Consider the following 15,358-nt stretch of genomic DNA (forward strand, 5'->3'; position numbering starts at 1 on the left):
GATCCCATGTTCGTGATGATGAGATCAAGTATGTTTTCTCCTCTTGTAAATAATAAAATAAAATGTCAGAAATCCAATGAATGAAACTGTGAATTGCACTGATTTATGATTATTTAAAAACAATCTATTTAGTCAGCTGAAATTGCAGTAATTATGTCAATGATTGTTGAGCAGTTCTAGCCAATGGTGTTATTCCGTTATATTTCTGTGTATCTATACATGACAAAAATGAAAACAGGTTTTCAGTACATACTAATAGTTAGAAACAAGTAGAAAAAATGAATTAGGTGTCCAAATTATGATGAATAAATTATTTTGGCCTAAAATATCAAATTCCATGAAATTATTTTTTATTTCAGCACTCAAATAATTCTCATGAATGTTATGATATTTTTGTAGAACCATGTAAATACATTGGCTTGATTATAGGTGCAGGACAAGTTCCTTCACAGACATCTCTGCTGCTTTAGGACCCTACGGAGTGGGTCCCTTAAATAAGTACATCATGCTCTACTCCTGTGGTACATACAAACGGTAATACATCAGTCTCACTTCACCAAAAAATGCAGTCATCTATATGATATTTGGGGTATTAGGTTGTATCTCAAACTATAGGCAATATACTTCTATGAATGTGGTAGGTAATAGTAATCTCTGCATAAAGACATCATCATTTTGTCTTTCACCTTGCCTCTTTTCAGAAAGATAAGCCCAGTAAAACAGCCTTAACTTATTTTTCTTAACTGAATTTTATTTAATTTTCAAAACAGTGCAACAAGATAAACAACCATCGGATAGAATGTAAACATAGTTAAACAGCAATTATCCAATCCATCTCATAAAAATAATGAGAATAATATGAAACAGGAGTAAGTAATTTCATAACTTTATACCAGACACTTCCAGCTATGTACAAGATACAATAGTTCAACAAAATCATAATGAATCAGATAATGAATAACTGACTAGGTAGAATACATTTAAACTCAGCTAATGCATTAGAAAGATAAAATGACTGCAGACCACTATTAAAGCACTCCTCTGTCTTGTGCCAATGAATGAGGATTTCATCAGTATTATCTTAACTTTTGAAGGATTACAGCACATTATCCACACAATATATTGACAAATCTTGAAAAAGCTTATTTGATGCAATCTGTCTGGCTTTCCAATTTTTTGCACATTAGAGTTTGGCAACACTAGGAAGGCCATGATGTACTTCCAAGCTACATTTAATAGATGAATTGACATTAGGAACCAAACCTAAAATCCAAAAGTCCCAGCTAAGAACAGGGGAAATGTCAAAAAACAAAGTTCAACATATCCCTAAGGAAGAAATATCCATTAATTCTGGATCTTATGACAGCTCCAAAACATCTGGAGATTGTCCACAACTCATTGATCACATCTCCAATAACAACATCTGGAGTTGCCATCCTTGATTGTCTTTAGGAAGTAAAGTACCACCTAAATAAAACTCTTAACTACTGATCATGCCATTTACATCACCTTCTCATCTTACCCACCATTGCCATATAGACTCACTCTGTGTTTCAGAAAACAGGACATTCTCCTGCTACCCCCCCCCCCCTCCCCAAATCTACTCAACAAAATTCACCTTGCTTACTTATGAAGAAAAAGTGCAGCATGGATATGACCTAGGATGATTGTTATATTCTCACTTAATAGCAAGATATTTCATAGTCTTATCTTAAAACTGAAGATAGTCTTAGAAATAACATATTCTGGAATGCCATATCTGAAAAACATGTTTTCAAGACATTTGTATTACAAAGAAATGTGGTGCCTTTCAGCTGTATGACTTCAGGATATTTGGAGTAATAATTTATGCACAACAACAGAGTAAGCCAGAATCCATTTTTTGCTCTTTGCTTGAAGAGCTGAGGGGTGTGTGTGTGTGTGTGTGTGTGTGTGTGTGTGTGTGTGTGTATGTGTGTGTGTGTGGGGGGGGGTGGTTACTACACTGAGAATTGGCACCAGGTGCTAGTTGAGTCAGCTACAGCTCTGTGCAAGTTCTGAGCTTGCATTTTTAATTGTCACTAAGTATCTGTATGTCTAGGAAGTTAGTTCTGAGATTGTACATTTTATTGTTATTAAGTATCTGGATGTCTAGGAAGTTATGTATTGATGTTCCTGTCTATGTTGTCTTATTTTGTTTGCCATGGTAAGATATGGATGTGCTTTGTGTTGTAGAAAAATGTTTTGCTGCAACCTTTTAAGAATGTCAGCCATTTTTATTCTGCTAAAAAGACTGAGAAAAGTGTTGTGTTCAAATTGAGATGATAAGAAGCAACTAATACAATGCCAGTCTGCCAAACATTATCATGTGCACATCAGCTATAACTTGGATTTATTTATTCAAAAGAACTGTCATGCGTATTATGTGGGAGCGATAGCTTTCTATCAGAATGGATGCTTTGTCAGAATTAATATTTTATGTAAATGATCTTGCAGGTGTAGACTAGTACAGGAAAAAGCAGAGAGTATTGAATTATAAGAAATACAGTATACAAATAGAAGTATTGCAGGAGACCCATTTGGATAGAAATGAGCTTGAGAATTTGACAAAAGAATGGATTTCAGGATTTAGCACATTATCAGGGCCATAGGGGAGTAATAATACTGATTGGCAGAGTGGATCCAATAGTGACAAATGGAAAAAGAGTAATAGTAGATTTCTGCTTGCTATTGGCAGGAGAAGAGGAATAAGTTGCCACCTAAAACTGCTGCCATTCAGCTTAAAAAGACTTTTGCAGAAGCAGTAAGCTTTCAACAGAAAATATTAATGGCTGGAGATTGGAATCTGATTTGCAATACTGAGAATGAATCAGGGAGACCCAAAAGGGGCAATATAAACAAGGGGATAGATTTCTGAAGAAGCATATGATAATGTTTTGTACTGAAGATGCTTATTTAGTATCAGGAACTCAGAATTTGCTTATTCCTCAAGAAATGGCTTACTGATAGAACCCACACTATAAAAGTAGCTGACTCCAAATCCAGCTCCAGACAAGTGACAAGTGGAGTACCTCAGGGTTCAGTCCTGGGGCCGCTCTTGTTTGGCATCTACTTCTCTGAAGTACAGGTCAACACTAAGGGACTCTGGCTAACAAAGTTTGCAGATGACTGCAAACTGGGAGCCATTATTGAATCCCCAAATGATGTGGATACTCTACAAAAGGGCCTTACAGAAACAGATGCTTGGTGCCAGAGCCATGGGCTCAAGCTCAATGCCAAGAAATGTATTGTTATCCCCTTTGGGAAAAAACATGTATCCATGAATTACCATATAGGTGGCAGTACACTAAACACAGAAAGTGCGATAAGAGACTTAGGGACACAGGTGGACAGTGGTCTCACCTTCGATAACCACATCGCCACAACAGTCAGGAAATCCTTCTATGTGGCACACCTCATCACAAAGGGCTTTTCATCCAGAAAAAGGAGGTCATTGTCCCACTGTACTCATCCCTCATTAGACCCATTATAGAATACAATGCCCCATTTGGTATGTACCTCTCAAGACATCTGCAACAACTGGAAAGGCCTCAGAAATACCTCACTAAAAAATCACAGGCCTAAAGCAGATGCCCTACGCTGACCGCCTTAAAAAACTCCAGCTATACTCTGTCGCATATCGTCTACTCAGAGGCGATCTCTGCTTAACATACAAGGCCATGTCAAACCCAGAGCTGTTGGACATGCTACAATTAAAGAAATCCCAATCCGTCAGAGCTACACGCTCCAGGGATCTAAACCTTGTCATCACAATAAACAAAACATGCTGGAGGGATAGGTTCCTGACCCAGAGACTCCCCAGACTCTGGAATAGATTGCCCATACATATCAAGCAGAGTGCCTCTTTGGACCTCTTCAAAAGGAACCTTGACAACTGGATGGGAGAAAGGAAATTCACCCCAGGGATCATGTCAGTCGCCCTGCTAGACAGGGGTCCAGGAAAGTAAATAATGTGGGAAGAAATAGCCAGGGAATTGTTATGGCTAGGCTTGTATAGGCCCTAGGGCTGATAGCCTAGTACCAACCTATGAACCTATGAACCTATGAAAATTATAACATGACTAGACTGGATAAAAATCACATTTGCATGAGCATTTTATTAAATTGAATGCCTTGAGACTTAACTACATCAGGATGTAAACATGCACAAATAAAAGCTTAGATAAAGGTATAGGATAATGATGAAAATGTAAGACACTGGTACTTTCTCAATTATCTAGTTAAAGGATAAGAATTTAAAGAATGAGTAGTGGATGTGATTTGGCAGTTATTAAGGAAGGTAGATTTTTTTTTTTAGAAGGGATACCTAGTAAGTGGGATAAAATGAAAATGTAGCTTAAATGTGTTAGAAGGAAGAGAGAAAGCTCTATGGAGAAAAATAATAGGAATTATTTAGACCAGTTAATAAAGGTTAAAGGTATTGTAGAAGAAGGGTAATCTCAACAATGACAATAAGGATTAACTGTACAGTGCTAAAGGGAAAAACAAAGTGTTTGGATAGTTTGAATGTGTTTAGAAAGGCAACTGTTAAACATCTATTGTTTGATATTAACTCTTGAGCACAGAAACTCCTAGCACATTGACAGTAAAAAGCAGAGTTGTATCCAAATTTAGGGAAGTCTCCAGGAACAGAAGGGAATCCTGTAAAAATTTGAAATTTAGGAGGGTAGAAAGTGATAAATCTCTGGAAGGTTTTGTTTAACCGTATTTTTAAAGGAGAACTAAAGCCATTTTTCAAAAAACTATGACAGCTGTATTAACCAGCAAGGGTAAACACTGTTCACATCTGGCTTCATATAGACCCATTTCAGTTTTAAATCATGATTACATAGAGTTTGTCTATACTACTGGTGCCTCTTCACTCTGAGCTCCTATAAGCAAATATACATTCCTAGGAAGCCTAGGCAGTAAATCTGATCATGTGTGTATAACTTGTTTGTACATATATCAAGAATACTTCATCTATTTATTTCATTGTGATTATTTCTTAGGGTAATCTAAATATGATTGATTATGATCAAATTAATACTGATATGTTTTGGGAAGTGTCACTTGGTATTGCTACTTGCTATTTTGTTACCTATGTAATCCTTAATCTTTTTATCTAACTGGAGCTTTTCTCCTCGGGTCTCCACTGAAAACGAGCCTCTGGCCCAGCTGGACCAACCCGGTTAACAAATGTCAATAAATAAATAAATAAATAATGATTTATTTCTCGATTAGCCGTTAGCTGGATTTCTTGGCATTGTCATTTATGTCGGTAACAAATCATACTATCTTTTAGGTTGTTCTCCCCAACCATAGGGGAATGAGACAAAAATATGTTTTATAGGCATGTATGTCGAAGTCAGATAGGATGTGAATTATCTATCCAAGCCAAAATGAATGTAAACCAAAAAGAGAAGTGGCAGCAGGAAAAACATGTCATCTATGTGTATGAAGCATTTATAAACAAGACCCTAGCACAGAGGCTTCGATGACTCAATCCATACCTGACATTTTCATGAGTAGTTCCAGTATGAAATAAAGCTGAGAGCAATAAAAATCATTTATATGAAGAGATATGTTAATTTAAATGAAAAAATGCTTCTGAATGATTGAGTCTCCATGTGGAATTCTGGCTGAATGTGTGGTAGTTAATCCTGCATATCTATTAAAACATGGCATGGATCATATTTCAAAAGTATAGAATTGAAGAGGTACCTCTGTCACAGATTTTAATTACACAAATAAAATAAAGAATGGAAACTGGTTGGAAAAAATGAGGGGAACCCAAAGGAATTCACAGTCTTTCGTAGGAAACAAAGTGAGATGCTGTCAAGGCCTTTTTATAATATATAAATGCAAGTCACCTTAATTCTTCTTCTTCCTCAGATCTTGGTAGGATATAATAAATATTATACAATGACTCAATCATATCTTCCATTGGTATGGTACATATATAGTTAATATTACATGTACTGTTCAGAAATTCATTCTTTAGACTTTTGAATAAGATTTCAAAATCCTTATTTGTACAGAAAACTCAGCGATAGCTCATTAACTATATAAATGCTTTATTTTGCAATAGAAGAAACCTAATACAACCATCAGAAAGGGGAATAATTGGAGATCTTGTCATACTTGGGGTGTAAATGAATCTCTCAAACCTCTCCTTACTGGATCCTAGTATGTTCTCAACTAAAAGTGTTTATGTTTCTACAACATATGTTTAAATATAAATTAGAGGGAATTTAAGTAAAATACATTCTGCAAACTGTGATTTCACCTGAAGTTTAACAAATAAGTGCCCAGATGTGAGTATTCAGTGGGAGTCATTCCTCCACATAGTAAGTCTAAAGATGGAGGCCACTGGCACAGAGGAAGGACTGGCTATCTCACAGCTTGAACCAGTGTAGAAAGTGTAATTGGAGACTATGTCAGACGAATTTCAAAAGACGAATAGTAATGTTTTGAAGTTACTAGCTAAAATGGATTCAAGTGATGCCATTGTGGATGTATTGTTTTGCAATCACTTGGGTGGCATTTTGTCTTCACAGCAGAAAAAAAAATAATACAACGACCTTCCAAGTCAAGTTTATAATGTTCAGCTCCAAGAAGATAAAAATCAGAGGACAACCCGTATTTGACTGGAGTTCTAGAGAAGGTTTGTATTGTACAATTTACATTATAGACAGACTTGCCAAGAGATCTAGTTGTATTGGTGAGCTGCATTAACTTCAGGAAAGCTTATAGGGTAATATTGTGGATTTCAGGACTAATAGGGTCATAGGTTCATAGGTGTTTCCTAGGCTAACAACCACAAGGGACTTTTTAAGCCTAGCAATGCATCCCAGATCTCTGACAAGTTCTGATACCCTTGATAAGCGTAAGCAGGGGTTTGGAATATGAACCATTTACAGGTTACCTGTGTCCATTAGAGACATAGGTGCCAAACCAGAGATGCATTTCCTGTTCCCCATCCAATTGTCCAAGCTGCACTTGAATTGGGTAAGGGAGGAACTCTGCTTCACATGGATGCGAAGCCTATTGCATAGATAAGGTAGTCTCTGTGACACATACCTATCTCTCCAGCAGGTCCTATTAATATCACACACAATTTAAGTCTTTAGAATGGGTAATTATTGTGCTGTTTGTTTTGTGGGTACGCAGAAGGCCCATCAGAATAGTGTCTGAAAATGCCCTGTATGCCAGGCATAGATCTCTCCTCCAAAGCCTGTAGGAGACAAAATACAGGGATAGGGCCTTGAGGCAGTCTGCATAGGACATTTTACTTACACCCTGTAGTCTTTTAGTGAGGAACCTCTGTGGACATTCCAGTTGTTGGATATGCCTGGTTAGGTACATATCAAAGGGGTCTGGGTTACCCATAGCACTTTATGTACTTGAATATGGAAGAAGCATTTGTGTTTGCCTGAGACTTCTGAAAAGCAGGATATCTCATTCAAAGGACTGTCTGTGTGGCCAGTAAAAGATCTGCTGAATGTTGTCTAGTGTGACTCTTGGGATGATAAACATTGTTTGCCTGCTACTACATGTTTGAATGCAACTTTGGTATTCACTTTTCTTCTACCAATTGCTACCATGTTGAAACATAGGAGAAAAACATGCAAAGGGGTGAAAAAGTGGTAAAAAATGACTAGTTCACTTATCCACAATGCATATCACAAAACTGGATATATAGATCACTGTAGGAAATTATCCAAATAAAAAAATGTAAATAGAAAAACAAGTAAATAGTAAAGAAGCACACCTTGGGATACAGGACTGGATGAAATCGATCCACATTCACATCTTCACACAAGAGCTGAGAAAAAAAGGATAAATATCATCAACACTCAGTTTTTGATGAATAGAGAAAACTCTTTATAAAATGACACCACAGATTGAGGAATATTATTAATACACTGCTGCTGGACCCCGAGAAGTAGTACAAGATGTGATTACTGATAATGTATTTACCACCTAAATGGAAAGATCACCATATGATGATATGCTGTGTTGTTCTTGGGTGGGGAAACAAATAATTCAATAAGAGCCTGGGAGGTAAGCGAATATCTTTATTAAATCATTGCATTTTAAGTTCCAACATGAGTTCACATATATTAATAGATAAAAACAAACTATGATAACAGTTTCCATTATTAAATTCTTCTGGACCTGGAATTTAGAAGGAAGGTAGGAAAGAAACATTTTCACATAAAATGCCAGTGTACATAAAATCATTTTAGCAGCATGTATTCTCAATAAACCACCAGGTTTACTTGTAAGTGTCAGAAAGAAAACAACTGTCTTATGTTCAGCAACAGATTCACAGATAGTACCTGATTAGCTAAATATCCAAAGCAGAAGGCTTTAGATGTATAGCAAGAACAATGTTTCCTTTCTTCTGCAGTCTGAACTGCATCTACAAATTGTTATACACTCTTAAAACCTCACAGAAGACAAATGGTGAGTTTCAGCTTTATGATTGAAACCTCAGTGTGTTACATTACTAGGGAAGATAGTTAAAAATCTGAGACACTGTAGGTGGACAGACTTCCAATAAAATTATTTTAAATTTAAAAAAGGATCCTTCATTCATTTACAGCAAAATAATTATACTAGAATCACTTTTCCCACTCTGTCTTTGGTTATGCTATTTCATGTTCCATTGACCAGACAGGTTTTGTGAAATGCATCATGTTTATTCATACTGTTTTTATTTTGTGAAGGAGTAATGACCTGCATGCATTCATCCAATATGAAGACATATGAGCTACTATATCAAATAAATGTAATTACCTAGTCTGAAAACTGAAAAAAAATGCTTCATTGGGTCATGTGTCAAAGGCTCACTATACTGTTACTTGCCAAAGAACATACAGTCAATATGCTGCATTGGTTATGGCATATTACAGAACTGATATGCAAGGTTCTCAGTTAAAACAGAGCATAGGTATACATGAATCATTTCATATTTTCAAAGTACACTAATGAGTGTGTTAGCAGCCCCATGGTGTGTGAATATTTGGGAATTCCAGCCGTGGTTATCAAAATGGGTGGTAGGGTAATAAAGGGAAAAAAATCAAACTGATGGTCACTCAACCTCTGAGCATTAAAACTCATAACACTATTCTTTAGATATAACAGAAGAGAGTTAAAAAGGGACTCTGCTTTTGTTATTTTTCACTACAGAAAGTGTTTGTTTACTAGGTCCTATATAGTTAGCAATTGGGAATTATTCTATAGGTTTAATTTATGTAAATAACAATGTGTGTACCCAAGAACATACTGACTTTCTGAGAGGCATCAGTGCATTTTAGCAGAGCAAGGGTAAATCTGGGGGTCAGAATCATAGCATTATGCCTAAACCATAGAAGCAGAGGAGTATGCTGGTGGTGAATAAAAGGAATTGGAACAACAGGACACATTCTGTTGACATTTGGCCATCATATGTGACTGCTTTCCAAACCTTAGGAGCTTGCATTCTGACCTCCAAGTTCTATAGTTGTAGTTATGTTAATTCCTTCACATAGGATTGATGAAGTTTTAATGGTCTGTCACTGACAACTTCCAGCATACTACTCAAGTACCAGGGATAGTACTCAAACCTAAGATCATTCATAATACAGTCTGTCTTTGAACCAGCTACAACTGAAACAGGTTTTCACACTGTTATCACAACTATCAATCATACTATTAAAGAGTCTGATGGGTTCATTGATTAATAGGTAGCTACTAAGTTTGCAGTCCAGGGGTACCATTGAAGAGCCTGGCCCAAATTCTCAGTTGCTGCAAGGCACTGTTTGGTTGACTGACTTAATTAGGGTCAGATAGTAGGCAAATAAGGGATTTGGGAATCAAACCATGTAACATAGGAACTACAGATCACAGCCTTAACCCTCTGTGCCAAATACCAGGCTAAGGGTCATAGCTTTATATGTAAAACAATGGGACTGGAACACTGTACTGCAACATGGATGCCAACATTAATAGGTAATATATTGCATTGCTTATATCACTAATGTGATAAGTTCTATCTCATTACATTAAATTGTACTGCAATGCTTAGGTCAGCTACTGACAAAGCTAATATTCATCAATACTTTATGTATTGCCCATTATCATGTGACAGCTGACATTGGCTTCCGGGTTGTTATCACAACTATCAAGCAAGTTATTAAAATGTGTAATAGGTTAATTATTCATATGAAAAACAATTGGTAGAGTAAGACTGCAAAAATCAGTAGTTAGAGTGCTACCCTGTCTGTATCATTACTGTGGTAAAATAGAATGGTAACTCATGCCATCAAGTATTATCACAATGTTAAGCCAGATACTGATGAAGCTAATATGTCACTTTAATTTGGTACTGCCCATTAGCATATTACAGATATAAAATAACTGAGCCATAATACATTTCTTTGCTTTTTAAACAAATTATCTTATAATGACCTGTCCTACACAGTACAGTCTATAAGGTCACAAACAGAAGATATATTCTGATTTATTGAGAGAAGGAGAGAAGAAAAATTGAATTCCACACAAAGAAACAGGTCCTGATTTAAGCCAGGAGCTAAGCCAACACAAAGAGAGATAGTTAATGTGGCAAAGCAATGGTCTTGTGAAGGTGGAATGCAGCATGTTTGTTGTAGGCTCAAATATGGAAGGATATACCTTGTACTGCCTGCACTATATACCTATAGAACATCATACATCCCTCAAGCAGAGAAGTTATGGTACAATAAAACAGCAAATAAATAAGTTAGTGCTGCCTGTATTTTGAATTTCATCTCCCTGTCTCAGGATCTAAGGACAAGAATTAAACAGCATAGAAAATCTGCATTAAGTACTGTCTTTTTGGACAGCTTAGCCATCCTTATAAGGTTATGTACATCAGTCAAAATGTTATAGATATATGCTGACTTACAAATGATATTATCCTGCCAAACAACTAGGAAATTAAAGACTTTATGACCATTTGTTCATATAAATAGGATAGCAGAGGTGTTATGAGGAAAACGACATGCAACAATAACTTTGTTTTTCCTCCTTGATGTTAGACTCTTTGCCAGATAGCACTGGCCATTATATAACTGTAAGACAGCTTCCCAAGCCAAGTTTGGAATTCTGAGGAGATGCATTTCTTATGCCCTAGTTATAGTTATTAATTTTTTATTTATTTGCTTTTCACTAACTAGGTAAGTGGATTGGTCCAGACACACTTTTTAGCAACACCTTGTGGCCAAAGCCAACAACAGAGAGATCAAAGTTAAGGTAAACAATGTGACTGCTGCACATTTACAGTTTACATTGGATGCAATACATTTAGAATGCAAGAATGGTTACATTGGGTTACACAAACTGCAATGTAGTTTAGATTACATGCCCCTACAGTTGAAAGGAAAAACTGGATTTCTTATTGGTAAGATAACTCAGATGGTTCACATCATGAAAGATGGCAAAATATGAAAATAAGAAAAGTGTACGCAAACAGTTATGAAAAGAATAAAAGAAGAGTTCAAATAGAGGAGTTCAATAGATATATGCAAACTGTGCTAATTAATGCTTCTAAGCAATAGTTGTAGTCAGTAAGTCACTGGAGAATTTCAGTTTATCAATTATCCCTAAAGCTTTTACAGTTTACTTCATTGAAGAAGTTCTCAGAAAGAGGCTTCTTGAACCTGGTCTAGGTATTGTGACAGGTAATTACAGGTGGAAGTTCATTCCAGAGAGATGGGCCTGATCAGGAGAAGGTTCTTTCACCAATGACTGTTTTAAATTGGGGGTGATTAAGTAAGATTAAGTCATCCTGGTTATTCCTTAGGGATTATGACTATTCCTTAACTGGCAGTTTTTTTTAGAGGGGAGCAATATCTTTTACATAAGGAGTTTAGGAGATATGTTACTCTTTCAGTAATAGATAGCCAATTTAGATCTTTTTAGAAAGTAACAGTGGTGTACTCAAAAGTCAGCAAGTAAGACAAATCTGTTAGTTTTATTCTCAGTGACTTGCAACCTTGGACTGTTATAATCAGAATGGAAACAGAGAACAGGAAGTCCATAACGTTTAGGGAGAAGGACATTCTTGGCCAGGCCCTTGTGTGTAATAGGAGATACTAGATATGAGATTCTAAACCAGAGTTTTAATTGTTATATGACTTTATTAATACTATTGTTGTTGTGGTGAGTAAAGGTTGGAATTGGTTACTAGGGAAGTAGATGGTATATTTGAAATAAATTATCCGCAACTTTTTTTTATTTCAGTGATTTTTTTTTTATTTTCATCAACCTGATATATCATGAAAATTTGAAGATATGTTCAAAGTGATCTTACTACTAAAATGTAACTATAGATATATAAATCTATATATCTGTTTTTATCTATCTATCTATCTATCTATCTATCTATCTATCTATCTATCTATCTATCTATCGATCTATCGATCTATCTATCTATCTATCTGATATATCTACCAGACTTGTTATTTGGTGTTGTAGAGGTATACAAGTATAGAGTATATGTCCCAAGTTAGCAACACCATTTTGTGAGTACCTCTGGGATAATAATTTAGAACCTGGAAATAGTATGGATATTCTGTCAGGTATATAGAAAGCTTTTTAAGGAATATCTAATAAAATATCCTTCTAAAGGCAACTGGATTAGAGAAGCATGAAAAATTAAGAATGATTTATTTCTGAACATTATTTAAAAGTGGTAAAATCATGCCTTGTCCAATATCCCCAGAATTCTCACTATTATTCGTTTTGTGTGCCTTAATGCATTACAAATTATATATATATTTATTTAATTATTTATTAGTCTTTGATTTATGGGAAAGTCTGACTGGGCAAACCCATTTTTAGTTGGGAAAAGAACTTGCAAAGCAATGCTGTAGGTCATCCTAGAGGTGCTTGACTGAAGAGGCACACATAACAGTGTTGAGTTGTTTGCATATGTCATTCATGGGGGTGATTTTTAACAATAATTTTGAAATTAAGGAACTTAAATGGCTGTTGTTTTTGAAAGCTGATAGTCTACCAAGATTAAATGATTGTGTTAATATTTATCTATTTGTTTGTTTAATTATTTATTGATATTTGTTTAATGGGATGATCCAAATGGGCAGAGTCCCTTCAATACAGAAAAACTTCACATACAATAAACAAGATTTCACAGTACAATTTTCCAACAGGTCCACAGCATTAAGCAAGCAGAAAATTCAACAATTTATAAAAACATATGAGAATCATACATTAAGTGAACATTTAACAATAAAAATATTAAGTATACCTTATATAATGGACTGAGGCAGATTACACGTCACAAGAAGGATAAGATAGGTAGGACCATGGATATAAAATACCAGAATCCAAATGTTCGCTGGAGTGCCAAATGAGGGCCCGAGTACCGAAAGAAAACTGAAAAAGTTTATTGCCACAGATCAAACTGGAACACGTGTTAAAGCACAAAACACATAAATGCTACCAATTAAAAATATGTTTTCGTAAACCATCAAATGCAAATACCCCATAATAATTAGACTGAATACTTATATGTGTGACTGTTAAGACTTGAATCAATCATTCTTAAAGCCTTTAACCAATGAAATTCATAATTTAAAAAACTCATTAGAATTCATTAAGATTCTTTATACATACAGATAAAAAAACTTTAAAAGTATTTCATTTGTATTTAATTTACATACACTGTATGCTGTTTCATAACAAAACATTAAGAACAATAAATAGTAAATGTTTGCATGTATAAAAACATTTAAAGTGTTAAAATAATAAATGAATGAATATTATCTTTTAAGGCCTTGATCACATAAAAGGTACAAGACTACCATCTAGTGGCTTTAGGAAAAATTACAATTTAGCAGCTCTTCCCTTAAGGACTGGAAGAATAGAACGCATGCCATTCAGACCAGGACTTCTTGTAGCTTCTAAAATGATCTGCCAATGTAACTCACAATATTCCAATTTGGCCTCCCACATGCCCCCTTTAATCTCTTTGGGCACAACCTCCTATACAAAAAATGTAAAAGATGCCTGTTCACATACTGCCTTGTGAAGGAATAAAGCATTGTTCAGGTTTTCTTTTCGAATTTCATAAAAATGTTCATAAATTCTCAATTTTAATTTTATTTCCGTCTTCCCTACATAAAATGAGTTGCAACTCTAACAGGTTGCCAAATAAACCACACCACATGTATTGCAATTGGAAAAACAGGTACTCATAATTTTCCTATTCCTACTTTGTATTTCTATAAAAGAATCATTGTGTATATGCGAACACTGTGAACAAGTCCCACATTTAAAGGTTCCCATTTTTCCTTGTCTACCTTGTTGGATCAGGCCACCCCCAAACTCAAATATGTTCTTAATATTTCTGTCCTTTCTGTATGTGAATTTTAAAGGTTGTTAAAATAAAATGTCCAGGTCGGAAAATTCTTTAAATCTATCCCATTCCTTACTGATAACCCATTTAATAACCCCAGAATCCCTAGTAAAATCCATAATATTAGCTTCATCCCAATTCATAAAATGTGTAATATTACTTTGAGTTTCTGAAACTATAAGTTGATCTTTTCCCAGAATGGGGGCAAATCTCTCCTTTCTACCATCCATGACCTCCAAGGAGACATCATGAATTAAACTTTCAGGGTAACCCCTTTCCCTGAACATATCACCTACAAAACCACATTCTGTTATAAAGTCTTTGTCCTGGGAAGACATCCGACTAATCCTTACAAACTGACCTTTTAACAGGTTCTTCTTTTGAAAAAACGGATGACCACTAGTAAAGTGAAGGTAGGAATTGGAAAATATGCTTTTCCTGTGTACTTCAGAAGAAAATTGATTGTTCTCCTTGTTAAGGGAAACATCCAAATATATTAATTCCTGACTATTGAAATTATAAGTAAAATCCAAAAAATTGGTGGTACCTTTTAAATAGAAAAAAAATTCAAAAAATCTATCTTTGCTGTCTGTCCAAAATATGCAAATATCATCCAAAAAAAGTTTCTATAAGGACCAGCAGCTGGCAAATTCACTGTTAACTACAAATTTAGTCTCCCACCAAGTCAGAATGATATTTGCATATGTTGGTGCACATTTTGCCCCCATTGCAACCCCTTTTTTCATTGGAAAAATTCACCTTCATAATACATATAATTATTTTTAAGTATAACTTCCAGTAATAATAAACAATTGGTAAAATCAAAATGATTAAAATTTCCATTTTCCCTCATACACTCCTCAGGCCACTGTAGACCTGTGTCATGTGGAATAGAACCAAAAAGGTCCACGATGTCCAAGGTTACAAAAAGGA

The 15,358-nt window shown here is 35.3% G+C and overlaps 1 protein-coding gene across 4 annotated transcripts in view; it reads right to left on the reverse strand.

The window, feature by feature from the left end:
* LOC122808798 (rap1 GTPase-activating protein 1-like) overlaps positions 1-15,358 on the reverse strand; it is a 1,319,062-nt gene that overhangs the window by 525,024 nt on the left and 778,680 nt on the right. For all 4 annotated transcript variants that reach the window (XM_044079845.1, XM_044079848.1, XM_044079846.1 and 1 more), the window contains exon 10: positions 7,793-7,846. In XM_044079845.1, the coding sequence (XP_043935780.1) occupies positions 7,793-7,846 (54 nt within the window). The remainder of the gene's footprint in view (positions 1-7,792; positions 7,847-15,358) is intronic.

The sequence above is a fragment of the Protopterus annectens genome, chromosome 8.part0, assembly GCF_019279795.1.
Source record: "Protopterus annectens isolate FY-2018-M chromosome 8.part0, PAN1.0, whole genome shotgun sequence".
NCBI classification, from domain to species: Eukaryota; Metazoa; Chordata; order Ceratodontiformes; family Protopteridae; genus Protopterus; species Protopterus annectens.